Source organism: Ylistrum balloti, unplaced genomic scaffold (assembly GCF_031769215.1).
Source record: "Ylistrum balloti isolate Yb309-2 unplaced genomic scaffold, AGI_CSIRO_Ybal_v1 Utg370190, whole genome shotgun sequence".
In the NCBI taxonomy this organism is placed as follows: domain Eukaryota; kingdom Metazoa; phylum Mollusca; class Bivalvia; order Pectinida; family Pectinidae; genus Ylistrum; species Ylistrum balloti.
The window spans coordinates 219,910-239,476 of record NW_026782170.1 but is presented as its reverse complement, the minus strand read 5'-3'; the positions used below and the strand labels follow the sequence as shown (position 1 = coordinate 239,476).

Genomic DNA, 19,567 nt, shown 5'->3' with positions numbered 1-19,567 from the left:
GCAGGGATGTTGCTATCCAGAAATGGAAAATTCACAATAGGGAAATTGAAATCGTCACGTTTATCATACAGCTTGATGGAGAGCTGTCCATATTAGTTTCATTGAAGTTAAAACAGAAAATAAAGATTAATCTAATGTATTAAGAGCGAAGCTCTATACCGTTAACGTGTGTTCGCGTCCATGACGACAGATCCCAGGAGACATCAGAGACAAAGTCTTCAGAAAGGAAAAGGTATGACGCATCCGGAAGTGATACCAAGTTCTCCAGTTTTGTAAGAAACCCTAATTTATGATGGAAGGTTACTGATCAATTAAATGATGCAAAACAGTTCTCAAAATAACAACAATAAAGGATGGCCGGCATTAAAATAAGGGTTATAGGGACGAAATTGGAAAAATAAACTTACTAGGCTTGATGCATAATCCAGGGTAAAATGACATTTTTATCAACAAAATCGGTTTCTTATTTCCTTAATCATCATACAATAATGAAGTAATAGATACACGCGTAAATTTATAGATATACTCATAAGTTTGGATATATGTACATTATTTCACATCTTTTAACGATGTTTCATGTAACCATTGTCTTTTTGCCTAATTAAATATCATTGCTTTTTTAACAGTGGTGGAATGGAGTTTTAAAACAACTGCTACTGTAATATTAATGTGTGTGTGTGTGGGGGGGGGACTTTCTTTTAAACAGCTATGCGCGGGGAATGATGTCTTGTTTAGATTTCGAATTCTAATTTACAGTCACCATACCAATATAATTACCAAGGACACACTTTCTAGCTGTGCATGTTCCATGCATCTTAAACCAAGATTCCGTTCCTGATTAGAGAAAGAAAGAACCTGCATAAATAAGAATGATTAAGGTGTATATCCAAGAGTAAAGGACAATGCCTTCCGAATGGTACGTAAAGGCAGTACGAACGTACGATAACATCTCCTTAAGAACATTTTAGCATTGAGAACTAAAAAATATCAACGGCATTTGACAACAACACTTGGATGACTCAACGCATTGCAACAATGAAATGTGTCGGCGTGCTCTGGAGAAGCTGTCTGCTGCCGCGTTGCTAAGCGTTTAACATTGATGAGCTCGTTATCTTAGTCACTTGGAAATTACTTTGGGAAATGCCAAAGAAGGAAATGTTACTGAAGCGCATATGATGTATTGTGATTTAAGGAACAGCCCGGCCTTCAGGCTGGGTTTTGATGAACTAAATTAGGAACTTGGTGTTAGGAAATAGAACTTCCCTCAAGTACATGCACTTCATCATAAAAAGACGGGCGTGTAGATGATGTATTACCGAATTTTCTACAAGTCTTCAGGTACCTACCTATAACATTTTGAACGATGCATACATCATCCCTTTCAAAAGGACAGCTAGAAGCTTATTTCTGAAACCATGCCTCAAATTCAAATGTTATTACACAATCAGTTTAACGTTTCTGCGTATATTTCCGTCAGTTTCTTGTGTAGTACTGAAAATTTAATTTCAAATGAAATTATTTTGTTTTTTTAATGGATTAATGTAGTTTTATAGAGCTTATTGCATAAATACCGAACGTCCTCTTTAAAAACTTAAATACCTGCATGTAGGCTTTTATAAATACATTTATCTACGGTACTGCTGATGTATATCATTGTTACGTCATCATTGCCTGTCCTTCTTTCACGTCTAAGTTGTCTGTTTATTTTAACTATAAAGTTAAAAAAGAGCAGTAAACAAAAACAAAAAAAATGAACAAAAAACAAAATTATATACATATGAAAAACCAAACAAAAGAAGCAAAAATATGTTTATGTGTACTTGAAGGAGAAGGTATTTGTTTACTCAGTCAAGTTTGCGATTGATGAGCTAAGGATAAACACGAAATAAATAAATGATCAGATTACGTGTAACTTAAAAATTCTAAAGAAGTGAAATGATGGAATTATTACACCCTCTTCATAGGAATCGATGTCGTTTTATTCTCAATCCGATCTGATTGTAAGAAATTCAACAAAACAAATAGCCTCCTGTACGCCTCCGTCACAGACAAATGTTTCGACTTTTTAATAATGAAAGACCGAATAGATTATAATATGTGACCTTACAGGGTTGATTAGACCAAAATTATGACAGTCGATATCGGGAAGCTATCAACAGTATCTGTATCAGAGCAGCAAATAGTATATTTATGTATGTAGGTATACAATACTTTCTATTGTGTCATGTGAAAAATGTTGATAAGCACAATAGGAAGTTGACGTGCATAAGTCTTCAGCTTCATACTGAAAGAGGGATGGGTGTGGCCTCAACGGTGGTAAACTGAAGAAATGAAATGTCTAGGTAAGTGGCTTTTAGTGGGTAAACTGTAGAAGTGAATCAAAAAGTGACGAGGCTTTTAGCATAAAAACCGGCGACGTGAAGACGATGTAGGACGTATAATGAACAAATGAAGAGGATTTAGGACGTATAATGAAGAAATGAAGAGGATGTAGGACGTACTATGAAGAAATGAAGAGGATTTAGGACGTATAATGAAGAAATGAAGAGGATGTAGGACGTATAATGAAGAAATGAAGAGGATTTAGGACGAATAATGAAGAAATGAAGAGGATGTAGGACGTGCTATGAAGAAATGAAGAGTATGTAGGACGTATAATGAAGAAATGAAGAGGATTTAGGACGTATATTGAAGAAATGAAGAGGATGTAGGACGTACTATGAAGAAATGAAGAGGATGTAGGACGTACTATGAAGAAATGAAGAGGAGTTTAGCGGGTAAAATGAATAATTGAAGGGGAAAGTGGATTTTAGGACGTAAACTGAACAAATGCAGATTTTGGCTGTTTAAATGAAGAAGTGAAGAGGATTATATTATGTAAAATGAAGAAGTGAAGAGGAATTTAGCGGGTTAATTGAAGAAATGAAAATGTTTTTAGAACGTAAAATGAAGAAATGACGAGGATTTTAGCGTGTAAACTATAGTGAAGAGGATTTTAACGTGTAAACTGAAGTGAAGAGGATTTTAGCGCGTAAACTGAAGTGAAGAGGATTTTAGCAGGTAAACTGGCATGGAAATTTGAGAAATAATGAGGGTAATAATGAATTGCAATAAATGCCTTTTTTGTAATCAACTGTCTGCTTGATTTAGATATCCCGTGAGTTGTAGATGAACAAAATAGACCACTTTATGAAGGGGAAGACTTGGCATCTTTATCAACATGTAGTTACTACCGTTACTACTGTTACTGCTGTTACTACTACTGTTATTACTGTTACTACTACTGTTACTACTGTTACTACTGTTACTACTACTGTTACTACTGTTACTACAGTTACAACAGTTACTACTGTTACTAATGTTACTACTACTGTTACTACTGTTACTACTACTGTTACTACTGTTACTACAGTTACTACTGTTACTACTGTTACTATAGTTACTACAGTTACTACTGTTACTACTGTTACTACTACTGTTACTACTACTGTTACTACTGTTACTACTACTGTTACTACTACTGTTACTACTGTTACTACTGTTACTACAGTTACTACTGTTAATACTGTTACTACTGTCACTACTAATGTTACTACTACTGTTACTACTGTTACCACAGTTACTACAGTTACTACTGTTACTACAGTTACTACTACTGTTACTACTGTTACTACTACTGTTACTACTGTTACTACTACTGTTACTACTGTTAATACTGTTACTACTGTTACTACTACTGTTAATACTGTTACTACTGTCACTACTAATGTTACTACTACTGTTACTACTGTTACCACAGTTACTACAGTTACTACTACTGTTACTACTGTTACTACTACTGCTACTACTGTTACTACTCCTCGGAACATATAGTAACAATGGTTGTTATTACATGTTTTTACGTATGTTTTGTGTGCATTTTTATGTATTTTTCTTCTTTAAGTGCGGCTATGAACTGATAATATGGTTATGTTCTACAGTTTATACTCAATCCTTTCGTGATATTTATTTATTTATTCATCTGTTGGTTTTACGTCCGCTATAACAGCCTCTCAGCGGACGAGAATCCCTTCTGTATGGCTCATTCGTTTACATTTCACCTGGAGAGAGAAGTTTGCTTTTTTACATTACTTTTATTGGATAGAAAAACTACATTTTAAGACATTTGGCCAAGTTGATATGATAAGGTATTGTCAACAAGGTTACTTCCAGGGGATACAATCCATCCCAATACATACATGGAGTTAATTTAGTTAGATATTTTTTCTTTATTGCCCTGTAAGATTTAATTCCGTATCCCCCGTGAGTACCGAAACTGAAATTATCTACAACTGGTAGTCAGTATTTATTATAAATGAAAACAGGTTGAATTATATAACCGGAAGTAAACCCCCGTGAGTACCGAAACTAAAATTATCTACAACTGGTAGTCAGTATTTATTATAAATGAAAACAGGTTGAATTATATAACCGGAAGTAAACCCCCGTGAGTACCGAAACTAAAATTATCTACAACTGGTAGTCAGTATTTATTATAAATGAAAACAGGTTGAGTTATATAACCGGAAGTAAACCCCCGTGAGTACCGAAACTAAAATTATCTACAACTGGTAGTCAGTATTTATTATAAATGAAAACAGGTTGAGTTATATAACCGGAAGTAAACCCCCGTGAGTACCGAAACTAAAATTATCTACAACTGGTAGTCAGTATTTATTATAAATGAAAACAGGTTGAGTTATATAACCGGAAGTAAACCCCCGTGAGTACCGAAACTAAAATTATCTACAACTGGTAGTCAGTATTTATTATAAATGAAAACAGGTTGAGTTATATAACCGGAAGTAAACCCTCGTGAGTACCGAAACTAAAATTATCTACAACTGGTAGTCAGTATTTATTATAAATGAAAACAGGTTGAGTTATATAACCGGAAGTAAACCCTCGTGAGTACCGAAACTGAAATTATCTACAACTGGTAGTCAGTATTTATTATAAATGAAAACAGGTTGAGTTATATAACCGGAAGTAAACCCTCGTGAGTACCGAAACTAAAATTATCTACAACTGATAGTCAGTATTTATTATAAATGAAAACAGGTTGAGTTATATAACCGGAAGTAAACCCTCGTGAGTACCGAAACTGAAATTATCTACAACTGGTAGTCAGTATTTATCAAAATGAAAACAGGTTGAGCTATATAACCGGAAGTAAACCCCCGTGAGTACCGAAACTGAAATTATCTACAACTGGTAGTCAGTATTTATTATAAATGAAAACAGGTTGAGTTATATAACCGGAAGTAAACCCTCGTGAGTACCGAAACTGAAATTATCTACAACTGGTAGTCAGTATTTATCAAAATGAAAACAGGTTGAGCTATATAACCGGAAGTAAACATTTAATCTATGACTCTGAATGTAATGCTGATAGACGACCGGACGAACGGACATACACGGACATAACGGATCTCCTAGTCATTTTCCATCCATAACTCCACACGGATTATAGAAATTTCTTCAGAGATATCCGACATCAAAAGCTCGGAAACAGTCATGTATCTACTTTTCAATAATCCAGAAGACGAAGTAGATATGATTTAAATACTCCTGCCAACTACTTTATGAATTGTATTTTTCTGTGAATGGTATGTTGAAACATTAGATTTTGTGACTAGTACAGATTTAGCAGGAATTAACAATATGGGATTGAGTGAGATTCATATTCCACCAACACCCTCTCAGTATATCGTACTTAGTATCCGCTACATGTCCTAACGTAAATCGATTTTATATAAATAATGATAACGACACTTTAGGTACCTGTTAATGCACATCTTTTTATGATGAATGTAAATCCTACAACAGCTTAGCGATTCTACCATGTATTTACTCCATAGCCGAGAAAACAAAGTCGTAAATCCGTGTGACAGATGTCTACCATTCAGATACATTAAAAAAGGTCAAATTGAGGTCTTGAATGATTAACACCATTGCCGTCGTTTTCCATAAATCTTATTTACAACAGACCAAGGTGAGATTGTCCGCAAAAACGACAACTATATCAGAAATGGAAATAAAATTATGAAAAGACTTCGTAACATAGGACAATAATGGGTCCATTTTTTCTAATTTCAAAAACCTCGAATTAAATGGATATTTTTGACGCGACCATATCTAATTGTAAATGTTGCAGACACTGCTATTTCTATGTCGTTTCTAGTCATCTTTTCTCTTTATTCTATCATTCCACGGTCACGATATCTGAAAAAAATTTGACGTAATTTTATTGCTATCACAATATATCACGTGACTGTTTATAAGTATATAAAACACGTAAATATTATAATATGTATACATCTGAACAGGTCCAGATACTACCAGAGGTCTAGTTACGGTTGTTAAAGGACGGATAATAGACAGAACTTTCGTTTTACAAGTCCAGAAATCTACAATCATGAGAAGTCATTTGTAGGATTTACACGAATCCATGAGCCGTGGGTTGACTTGATATATCATGGCCAAGGCAAATACACAAGGCCGTTAATTGATTAGGTTTAGAACATCGAGCGAGGTAAACGTTTTAGCTTGGAACACTGCAAACTCAAATTTAAGATGAAAATCATAAGTTGTTTTGAAGACACCATTTATGACTTAATTGTATATAAGTATATCACTGTTTGTGAAAAACATGTACAAAGATTGCCAGCATCAAACATTTGCTAATCAACAATCGATGTTTTGTCTGTCGTCATTCGTTGTTTTGGTCGGAGATAGCCGATTCCCCGCCAGTTACATCATTGCATTAATTAAGTATGTACAGAACACGTGTCTCGGGACCACGTGTACGTACACACCTATTAGTGTGAAATGACTCGGCGTAAAATGTGTTATAATTCATCGAAATCCGCTACCATATCGAATCCAGACTTGGTAAAGTATTGTTGTTTTTTTTTAAATATCACATGCAGGTGAAACGTGAAAAAGACTGCAGAGAGAACCACGAAATTGATAAATTTGATTATCATTAACCTATCCGGCGATACCCGATGGTGTCACAGATTCCTGTGTGACTGATACAAATAAAGAAGTTGATAAAATAAAATGAAAAAACGTTACAAACAAATATCAACCTGGCAAAAGGGCAAAAATAACATGATAAAAACTCAAAACCCGAAATTGGTAGGGAAAAGTCTCAAGATCAATGAAGCCAATTCTAAATATAGATTTGGAACCCATGATGCACCCATTAATCTGCCAAGGCTGTTTCGATACTAAAAATCCTAAAATCAATTGTTACGCCCTATCTGAAAGTCGATTCGTCTCTAAAAACCAGGTTGACACGACAGTGATTCTTGTCGGTTTAGATATAAGTGGTTGTACTTACAATTTGTAATTTCCATGATCTACAGGAAAATCCCACCACACTCCCTTATTGTTTTAAGTATCCTAGAAATAGGGGGCACGAATATGGTCAGCTTAGGTGTTAAATACTTAGGCCCCGATGGGGAAGAATTGTTTTGATTTCTAAATTTTGTGCATGAACAACAACATTGCTTACAACGAAAAATAAACATGAATTTGGCATGGGTTAAACCTTTTGAGTCTCATAATTAACGATAAGTACATAACGACTTTTCCAATCGTTGTGAAATGGAAATCTGAATTTAGTCCCGGGAAGAGCATGAAATTTGTTCAAATTTCTGTACAATCTCAAGTTACATTATTAACATTCCGATGAAAGTATGGCACGGACATATTTTTTAAGAATTGGACGGTGCTCAATTAATAAGATTTATGAAACGGACGGACGGACGGAGTCCAAATGTATTGTAAATCATTACATGTTATTGCGGCGTTAAATGAAGATGATGTCGAGACGTGAATCATCCTTATTACTAGCATAGGTATCGCCAACCAAGAACGCCTACATAAGTTGTATTCAGAGATTTGAATGGGTGGACTATAATGTATTACTAAAGGTACTGAGCATTTGGACATCCAATCTGTAGTAATAAGAGAGGAGAAATAAAACGAGAACGACATTATCGCAATGTGATTTTGTTTTCACACAAGATCTTTCAAAGCCATCGACCGCTACAATGGCGAGAACCCGATAAGCTGTTGATAATCAGAGTATTATACACACATTACAATGTTACAGGATTTCGTCTAATCGTAATAAAAAGACCTATACATAATTATAATGTTATAGTTCATAGCTCAATTATGTGTATGTATGGTATACAGGAACGGGGACGCTCCAGTGACGCAATGATGTATGATACAGAGGACATGGAACACTATAATGTGCGGAATACAGGAACGGGAACGCTCCGGAGACGCAATGATGTATGATACAGAGGACTGGGAACGCTATAATGTGCGGTATACAGGAACGGGAACGCTCCGGAGACGCAATGATATATGATACAGAGGACCGGAAACGCTATTACGTACAGTATTCAGGAACGGGGACGCTCCAGTGACGCAATAATGTATGATACAGAAGATTGGGAACGCTATAATGTACGGTATACAGGAACGGGGACGCTCCGGAGACGCAATGATATATGATACAGTGGACTAGAAATGGTATAATGTACGTTATACAGGAACGGAGACGCTCCGGAGACTCAATGTTGTATGATACAGAGGACTGGGAACGCTATAATGTGAGGTATACAGGAACGGGAACGCTCCGGATACTCAATGATGTATGATACAGAGGACTTGGAATGGTATTATGTACGGTATACCGGAACGGGGACGCTCCGAAGTTTCAATGATGTATGAAACAGAAGACCGGGAACGCTATAATGTACGGTATACAGGAACGGTGACGATCTGGTGACGCAATGCGATATGATACAGAGGATTAGAAACGCTAAATGTACGGTTTACAGGAACGGAGACGCTCCGGAGACACAATGCGATATGACACAGAGGACTGAAAACGCTATAATGAACGGTATACCGGAACGGGGACGCTCTGGAGACCCAATGCGATATGATACAGAGGACTGAAAACGCTATAATGAACGGTATACCGGAACGGGGACGCTCTGGAGACCCAATGCGATATGACACAGAGGACCGGGAACGATAAATGTACGGTATAAAGGAACGGGGACGCTCCAAAGACACAATGCTATATGATACAGAGGACTAGGAACGCTACAATGTACGGTATGCAGGAACGGTGACGTTCCGGTGACGCAATGATGTATGATACGGAGGACTAGGAACGCTATAATGTACGGTATACAGGAACGGGGACGCTCCGGAGACGCAATGCGATATGATATAGAGGACTGAAAATGCTATAATGTACAGTATACAGGACCGGGAACGCTAAATGTACGGTATACAGAAACGGGGACGCTCCGGAGTCTCAATGATGTATGATACAGAGGACCGGGAACGCTATAATGTACGGTATACAGGAACGGTGACGCTCCGGTAACGCAATGATGTATGAAACAGAGGACTAGGAACGCTATAATGTTCGGTATACAGGAAAGGGGGACGCTCTGGAGACCCAATGCGATATGGCACAGCGGACCGGAAACGCTAAATGTACGGTATACAGTAATGGGGACGCTCCGGATACTCAATGATGTATGATACAGAGGACTTGGAATGGTATTATGTACGGTATACCGGAACGGGGACGCTCCGGAGTCTCAATGATGTATGAAACAGAAGACCGGGAACGCTATAATGTACGGTATACAGGAACGGTGACGATCTGGTGACGCAATGCGATATGATACAGAGGATTAGAAACGCTAAATGTACGGTATACAGGAACGGAGACGCTCCGGAGACACAATGCGATATGACACAGAGGACTGAAAACGCTATAATGAACGGTATACAGGAACGGGGACGCTCTGGAGACCAAATGCGATATGATACAGAGGACTGAAAACGCTATAATGAACGGTATACCGGAACGGGGACGCTCTGGAGACCCAATGCGATATGACACAGAGGACCGGGAACGATAAATGTACGGTATAAAGGAACGGGGACGCTCCAAAGACACAATGCTATATGATACAGAGGACTAGGAACGCTACAATGTACGGTATGCAGGAACGGTGACGTTCCGGTGACGCAATGATGTATGAAACAGAAGACCGGGAACGCTATAATGTACGGTATACAGGAACGGTGACGATCTGGTGACGCAATGCGATATGATACAGAGGATTAGAAACGCTAAATGTACGGTATACAGGAACGGAGACGCTCCGGAGACACAATGCGATATGACACAGAGGACTGAAAACGCTATAATGAACGGTATACCGGAACGGGGACGCTCTGGAGACCCAATGCGATATGATACAGAGGACTGAAAACGCTATAATGAACGGTATACCGGAACGGGGACGCTCTGGAGACCCAATGCGATATGACACAGAGGACCGAGAACGATAAATGTACGGTATAAAGGAACGGGGACGCTCCAAAGACACAATGCTATATGATACAGAGGACTAGGAACGCTACAATGTACGGTATGCAGGAACGGTGACGTTCCGGTGACGCAATGATGTATGATACGGAGGACTAGGAACGCTATAATGTACGGTATACAGGAACGGGGACGCTCCGGAGACGCAATGCGATATGATACAGAGGACTGAAAATGCTATAATGTACAGTATACAGGACCGGGAACGCTAAATGTACGGTATACAGAAACGGGGACGCTCCGGAGTCTCAATGATGTATGATACAGAGGACCGGGAACGCTGTAATGTACGGTATACAGGAACGGTGACGCTCCGGTGACGCAATGATGTATGATACGGAGGACTAGGAACGCTACAATGTACGGTATGCAGGAACGGTGACGTTCCGGTGACGCAATGATGTATGATACGGAGGACTAGGAACGCTATAATGTACGGTATACAGGAACGGGGACGCTCCGGAGACGCAATGCGATATGATATAGAGGACTGAAAATGCTATAATGTACAGTATACAGGACCGGGAACGCTAAATGTACGGTATACAGAAACGGGGACGCTCCGGAGTCTCAATGATGTATGATACAGAGGACCGGGAACGCTATAATGTACGGTATACAGGAACGGTGACGCTCCGGTAACGCAATGATGTATGAAACAGAGGACTAGGAACGCTATAATGTTCGGTATACAGGAAAGGGGGACGCTCTGGAGACCCAATGCGATATGGCACAGCGGACCGGAAACGCTAAATGTACGGTATACAGTAATGGGGACGCTCCGGATACTCAATGATGTATGATACAGAGGACTTGGAATGGTATTATGTACGGTATACCGGAACGGGGACGCTCCGGAGTCTCAATGATGTATGAAACAGAAGACCGGGAACGCTATAATGTACGGTATACAGGAACGGTGACGATCTGGTGACGCAATGCGATATGATACAGAGGATTAGAAACGCTAAATGTACGGTTTACAGGAACGGAGACGCTCCGGAGACACAATGCGATATGACACAGAGGACTGAAAACGCTATAATGAACGGTATACCGGAACGGGGACGCTCTGGAGACCCAATGCGATATGATACAGAGGACTGAAAACGCTATAATGAACGGTATACCGGAACGGGGACGCTCTGGAGACCCAATGCGATATGACACAGAGGACCGAGAACGATAAATGTACGGTATAAAGGAACGGGGACGCTCCAAAGACACAATGCTATATGATACAGAGGACTAGGAACGCTACAATGTACGGTATGCAGGAACGGTGACGTTCCGGTGACGCAATGATGTATGATACGGAGGACTAGGAACGCTATAATGTACGGTATACAGGAACGGGGACGCTCCGGAGACGCAATGCGATATGATACAGAGGACTGAAAATGCTATAATGTACAGTATACAGGACCGGGAACGCTAAATGTACGGTATACAGAAACGGGGACGCTCCGGAGTCTCAATGATGTATGATACAGAGGACCGGGAACGCTATAATGTACGGTATACAGGAACGGTGACGCTCCGGTAACGCAATGATGTATGAAACAGAGGACTAGGAACGCTATAATGTTCGGTATACAGGAAAGGGGGACGCTCTGGAGACCCAATGCGATATGGCACAGCGGACCGGAAACGCTAAATGTACGGTATACAGTAATGGGGACGCTCCGAAATCCCAATGATGTATGATACGAAGGACTGGAAACGCTATAATGTATGGTATACCGGAACGGTGACGCTCTGGAGACCCAATGATGTATGACACAGAGGACTGGGGAGACTAAAATGTACGGTATACAGGAACGGGGACGCTCTGGAGACACAATGCGATATGATACAGAGGACTAGGAACGCTACAATGTACGGTATACAGGAACGGGGACGCTCCGGAGTCTCAATGCGATTTGACACACAGGACCGGGAACGCTAAATGTACGGTATACAGGAACGGGGACGCTCCGGAGTCTCAATGATGTATGATACAGAGGACTAGGAACGCTACCATGTACGGTATACAGGAACGGGGACGCTCTGGAGACACAATGATGTATGATACAGAGGACTAGGAACGCTACCATGTACGGTATACAGGAATGGGGACGCTCTGGAGACACAATGATGTATGATACAGAGGACTAGGAACGCTACCATGTACGGTATACAGGAACGGGGACGCTCTGGAGACACAATGATGTATGATACAGAGGACTAGGAACGCTACAGTGTACGGTATACAGGAACGGGGACGCTCTGGAGACACAATGATGTATGATACAGAGGACTAGGAACGCTACAATGTACGGTATACAGGAACGGGGACGCTATATTGTATGGTATTTAGAATCGGGGACGCTATGATGTGTGATGTAAAGGGAAGGGAACATTATGACAGTATTGTATAGAAACGGGAACGCTATAATGTAAGGTATACAGGAACGGGGCACTATGACTATAGACGTTAAAGAGGAACGAGGAGGAAACAACAGAAACAAGTAGGTCATAGCGAAGTATACATACAAGTAGGTCATAGCAAAGTATACATACAAGTAGGTCATATCAAAGTATACATACAAGTAGGTCATAGCGAAGTATACATACAAGTAGGTCATAGCGAAGTATACATACAAGTAGGTCATATCAAAGTATACATACAAGTAGGTCATATCAAAGTAGGGCCTATACATATAAGCAGGTCATAGCAAAGTTGGTAATATACAGGGAACAAGTAAGTTAATTCCACAGTGTATGTATAAGTAGTTAATAATTACGTTCAGTCACCAGGTAGTCACAAACAACATCTTACAAAGTATATCATTGAAATGTGGGAAGTGTACAATGAAAATCACAATCCGCGAACCTAATGTACTGTCGACTTACACGTAATCTGCTGTCAGTCATCTGAAGGGGCGTGGCCTTTTATCGCACACATCCATATTAGCATGCGTCACGCGAGACATCGTCACATGCTCTTTGTGGCTCCGATAATGTTGCCGGACTAAGTACCAGTAAATGCACAAGGTTACTCTCGTCCACAGATCTCTGCTCCAGCTCACAGTAAGTAGTCAGGCTGAACGGCATTCATATTTATGTGGTGTGAAATGACTACCATTGAGGGTGTAATACATGTACATAGGAAATACGCGGCACGTGATTATACCTTTACTTGTTGGGCCGCAGAAATAGGTGTTATTTTTACGAGTAGGTAACACAACAACTGCTTTCCGTTTATTACCATTTTTTTTTGTTGTTCTGTGCTGCTAATTGGATTTTCATACTAAATTTTACATATACTATGTGTTGCACATATTCAGATATATCACGTGCAATATTTGTCAGCCTCCCGACAAGTGTACTGCTCAGGGTTCGGTAATATATGTATTCCCGAAAGACATTCCTGGTAGATATAAGAATACAGTATATGTGTTTATAGGTACTTCTGGTAGATATAAGAGTACTGACACGTGTTTATAGGTATTCCTGGTAGATGTAAGAGTACCGTACACGTGTTTATAGGTATACCTGGTAGATATAAGAGTACTGACATGTGTTTATAGGTATTCCTGGTAGTTATGAGAGTACTGACATGTGTTTATAGGTATTCCTGGTAGTTATGAGAGTACTGACATGTGTTTATAGGTATTCCTGGTAGTTATGAGAGTACTGACATGTGTTTATAGGTATTCCTGGTAGTTATGAGAGTACTGACATGTGTTTATAGGTATTCCTGGTAGATGTAAGAGTACTGACATGTGTTTATATGTATTCCTGGTAGATGTAAGAGTACCGTACACGTGTTTATAGGTATACCTGGTAGATATAAGAGTACTGACATGTGTTTATATGTATTCCTGGTAGATATAAGAGAACTGACATGTGTTTATAGACATTCCTGGTAGATATGAGAGTACTGACATGTGTTTATAGACATTCCTGGTAGATATAAGAGTACTGACATGTGTTTATAGGTATTCCTGGTAGTTATGAGAGTACTGACATGTGTTTATAGTTATTCTTGGTAGATATAAGAGTACTGACATGTGTTTATAGGTATTCCTGGTAGATATAAGAGAACTGACATGTGTTTATAGACATTCCTGGTAGATATGAGAGTACTGACATGTGTTTATAGACATTCCTGGTAGATATAAGAGTACTGACATGTGTTTATAGACATTCCTGGTAGATGTAAGAGTACCGTACACGTGTTTATAGGTATTCCTGGTAGATGTAAGAGTACAGTTAATGTGTTTATAGGTATTCCTGGTAGATATAAGAGAACTGACATGTGTTTATAGACATTCCTGGTAGATGTAAGAGTACTGACATGTGTTTATAGGTATTCCTGGTAGTTATGAGAGTACTGACATGTGTTTATAGTTATTCCTGGTAGATGTAAGAGTACCGTACACGTGTTTATAGGTATTCCTGGTAGTTATGAGAGTACTGACATGTGTTTATAGTTATTCCTGGTAGTTATGAGAGTACTGACATGTGTTTATAGGTATTCCTGGTAGTTATGAGAGTACTGACACGTGTTTATAGGTATTCCTGGTAGTTATGAGAGTACTGACATGTGTTTATAGGTATTCCTGGTAGTTATGAGAGAGTACTGACATGTGTTTATAGGTATTCCTGGTAGATGTAAGAGTACTGACATGTGTTTATATGTATTCCTGGTAGATGTAAGAGTACCGTACACGTGTTTATAGGTATTCCTGGTAGATGTAAGAGTACCGTACACGTGTTTATAGGTATTCCTGGTAGATATAAGAGTACTGACATGTGTTTATAGTTATTCCTGGTAGATGTAAGAGTACCGTACACGTGTTTATAGGTATTCCTGGTAGATATGAGAGTACTGGTAGTTATGAGAGTACTGACATGTGTTTATAGGTATTCCTGGTAGTTATGAGAGTACTGACACGTGTTTATAGGTATTCCTGGTAGTTATGAGAGTACTGACATGTGTTTATAGGTATTCCTGGTAGTTATGAGAGTACTGACATGTGTTTATAGGTATTCCTGGTAGATGTAAGAGTACTGACATGTGCTTATAGGTATTCCTGGTAGATGTAAGAGTACCGTACACGTGTTTATAGGTATTCCTGGTAGATGTAAGAGTACTGAGATATAAGAGTACTGACATGTGTTTATATGTATTCCTGGTAGATGTAAGAGTACCGTACACGTGTTTATAGGTATACCTGGTAGATATAAGAGTACTGACATGTGTTTATAGGTATCCCTGGTAGATGTAAGAGTACCGTACACGTGTTTATAGGTATTCCTGGTAGATGTAAGAGTACCGTACACGTGTTTATAGGTATACCTGGTAGATATAAGAGTACCGTACACGTGTTTATAGGTATTCCTGGTAGATATAAGAGTACTGACATGTGTTTATAGGTATTCCAGGTAGATATAATGTGTTTAGTACATTCCTGGTACATGTGTTTATAGTGCTATATTCCTGGTAGATGTAAGAGTACCGTACACGTGTTTATAGGTATTCCTGGTAGATGTAAGAGTACTGACATGTGTTTATAAGTATTCCTGGTAGATATGAGAGTACTGACATGTGTTTATAGACATTCCTGGTAGATATAAGAGTACTGACATGTGTTTATAGGTATTCCTGGTAGATGAAAGAGTACTGACACGTGTTTATAGGTATTCCTGGTAGTTATGAGAGTACTGACATGTGTTTATAGACATTCCTGGTAGATGTAAGAGTACCGTACACGTGTTTATAGGTATTCCTGGTAGATATAAGAGTACTGACACGTGTTTATAGGTATACCTGGTAGATATAAGAGTACTGACATGTGTTTATAGGTATTCCTGGTAGATGTAAGAGTACAGTATATGTGTTTATAGACATTCCTGGTAGATATAAGAGTACCGTACACGTGTTTATAGGTATTCCTGGTAGATATAAGAGTACTGACATGTGTTTATAGGTATTCCAGGTAGATATAAGAGTACTGACATGTGTTTATAGGTATTCCTGGTAGTTATGAGAGTACTGACATGTGTTTATAGACATTCCTGGTAGATGTAAGAGTACCGTACACGTGTTTATAGGTATTCCTGGTAGATATAAGAGTACTGACATGTGTTTATAGGTATTCCTGGTAGATGTAAGAGTACAGTATATGTGTTTATAGACATTCCTGGTAGATATAAGAGTACTGACGTGTGTTTATAGACATTCCTGGTAGATGTAAGAGTACTGACATGTGTTTATAGGTATTCCTGGTAGATATAAGAGTACCGTACACGTGTTTATAGGTATTCCTGGTAGATGTAAGAGTACCGTACACGTGTTTATAGGTATTCCTGGTAGATGTAAGAGTACTGACATGTGTTTATAGACATTCCTGGTAGATGTAAGAGTACCGTACACGTGTTTATAGGTATTCCTGGTAGATGTAAGAGTACCGTACACGTGTTTATAGGTATTCCTGGTAGATGTAAGAGTACTGACATGTGTTTATAGACATTCCTGGTAGATGTAAGAGTACCGTACACGTGTTTATAGGTATTCCTGGTAGATGTAAGAGTACCGTACACGTGTTTATAGGTATTCCTGGTGGATGTAAGAGTACTGACATGTGTTTATAGGTATTCCTGGTAGATGTAAGAGTACAGTATATGTGTTTATAGACATTCCTGGTAGATATAAGAGTACTGACGTGTGTTTATAGACATTCCTGGTAGATGTAAGATTACTGACATGTGTTTATAGGTATTACTGGTAGATGTAAGAGTGCCGTACATGTGTTTATATATCTATACACTGTTTATATTTTAATAGGTACACATTGTAGCACAACGTATTGTATTATGAACTGAATTTTTCAGTAATCAAACTAGAAGCCGACTCACCAAGGGTCAATATCTATTATAGTTAAAATTTTTAGTTCCCTTCAAAGACACGAACTTATTTATCAGTTGTGAATACAACAAATGGTTTTAATATATTTCTGTGAAACGTGTGCACGCTGGCACAAATATTTGATAGGATTTCTGATCTATATCACTGACTTTTATCAATATATGAATCAGTAAATTTTAATGTCTGAAACCAATCGGAAGCTAACTGTATATCATGGATTTATTCATGACATATTTAGAACATTCTTATCCGGTCTATATGAAGATACACAAAACAACAGCTAAATGAGCAAGATATCTCGTAGGCCTGTAGAATTATACCCAGAACACAAGGAGGGGAAGTTGGGCTTTGTGATTTTTTTATAGTAAGTGAGTTGTAATGGAAAAGGCCTTTGTTGCGATTAAATCGATTGCGAGTTTCTTTACCATTTTCGCGTGACACATATCTGGTCAGTGAGTCAGCAGTTTCTTGTGATTTCAAACGCAGTAATTATTTGATGATACCAATTCGTCTGCATGCAGTGCTAGACTGATGTGCTGTCTTGTTATCTTATTTTCAGTTTCCTGCACTGATGATGTCAGGAGAGGATACCATGCTTTCCAAACGACTCCACAGTATACAAATTGGCGGGAAAAAGAGCGAGGACGTTGAGGAACGGCATTTCCGCTTGTCGGTAATGGGGGCCTCATGCGTCGGGAAATCAGCAATTATTTCACAGTTCCTGTATGACACATTTTCGTCTGATTATCACGAAACAGTTGAAGATCTGCATCGTAAAGTAGTTGACCTAAACGGACGCAAAGTCATCCTTGACATTCTGGACACGGCTGGAACACACGAGTTCCCAGCCATGCGAAAATTGGCAATAGCCACCAGTGATGCGTTCGTTTTAGTGTATTCCGTAGACAATGACGCCTCATTCGACGAAGTAAAACTTCTCCGTGAACAGATCATTGAGGAGAGGAACGACGTGCCTATTGTTATTGTTGGAAACAAAGCCGATGTTTGCGAGCAGACGAGAATAATGGAGCACGAGACTGCCGAAACTATAGCTTGTGTGGAATGGGGATGTGGTTACGTTGAGGCTTCCGCGAAACAGAATTTGAATATCCCGCAAATTTTCGCGGAAATGCTAAGACTCAGTGATGTTCCTTGCCTTACCTTGCCGGAAGGACAGCGGACAAAGCGAAAACGACTTCTTTCTGCGCCTCTACCGACGATTCATCACGTTTTTGAAACCCCCAAGGGCCCAAAGAGAAACAGTTGTGCCGTATCGTAGCTAATGGAAGCAAAGTTTAATAATGTTATAACGTTATAAACGTTTATGTGAGCACGAAATACAGATTTTGTAATTGTGTATTTTTTTCTAATAAAATCAATTATCACCTAAAAAACCATCGTTCCGTGATCCTGCATTACTGTATTGTTGTAGAAATTACTGTTAAAATCCAAGAGATGATAGATTCTTAATTTTAACTTAATAAATGACATTCGCTGATTATATCCTTTTCAATGCGGTTAGCGGTTCCAACAATAGGTATCGTTAAGGTGACCTTCAGTAAACAGAAATAGATTTTGATGCAACTTGGCATTATATAAATAAGATCTCGGATGAGTTTAACATTGGGGCCAATTCAGTCGTAATTTACAGAGTTATAGTCCTTGGCACCTGCATTATCATTGGACATTTTGAACATGGTAGTTTTAGTAATTATGAATGGATTTCGATAAAACTCGGAATATAGCCTCGTATCATTATGATTTCGAATGAGTTTAACAATGAGATAAACTCTATATAACTTACAGTGTTATGGTTTTCGCAGTTAAAGAGTCAGGTGACCATTTAGGCCTGCAAACATTTTTTTTTATCTCTTTCAGAATGTCTTGACTTTTATTCACGATCCGAACGTTTCTTTGTTATGACAAGCTCTATAATTATAATCCGATGTTTACTCTGTACATATAGCTTCTCTCTCCGGATGTCACGTTTTCTATACACAATTCTTAATTTTACATCTGACGTTTTCTGTATACAGAGCCCCTTCAGTCTGGATCTGACGTTTTCTGTATATAGAGCCCCTTCAGTCTGAATCTGACGTTTTCTGTATATAGAGCCCCTTCAGCCTGGATCTGACGTTTTCTGTATATAGAGCCCCTTCAGTCTG

The 19,567-nt window shown here is 38.9% G+C and overlaps 2 protein-coding genes across 2 annotated transcripts; one reads left to right on the top strand and one right to left on the bottom strand.

The window, feature by feature from the left end:
* Positions 1 to 3,129: 3,129 nt before the first annotated feature.
* Positions 3,130 to 5,898, bottom strand: LOC132551274 (dentin sialophosphoprotein-like). The gene is made up of 2 exons (XM_060215399.1): positions 5,894 to 5,898; positions 3,130 to 3,859 (listed from the first exon to the last, which is right to left on the bottom strand). The coding sequence occupies exons 1-2, from the start codon at positions 5,896 to 5,898 to the stop codon at positions 3,130 to 3,132; spliced, it is 735 nt and encodes a 244-aa protein (XP_060071382.1).
* Positions 5,899 to 13,513: 7,615 nt separating this feature from the next.
* On the top strand, positions 13,514 to 18,686 carry LOC132551286 (ras-related protein Rap-1-like). Its single transcript, XM_060215413.1, has 2 exons — positions 13,514 to 13,558; positions 17,962 to 18,686. Exons 1-2 carry the CDS (start codon positions 13,514 to 13,516, stop codon positions 18,679 to 18,681), a joined length of 765 nt encoding a protein of 254 aa, XP_060071396.1. The 3' UTR covers positions 18,682 to 18,686.
* Positions 18,687 to 19,567: the final 881 nt, after the last annotated feature.

Excerpts from the sequence above, each read along its gene's own strand:
- LOC132551286 (XM_060215413.1), top strand. The coding sequence starts at position 13,514 with ATGCACAAGGTTACTCTCGTCCACAGATCTCTGCTCCAGCTCACA. Across the intron at positions 13,559-17,961 it reads GATCTCTGCTCCAGCTCACA|TTTCCTGCACTGATGATGTC; the intron begins GTAAGTAGTCAG and ends TCTTATTTTCAG.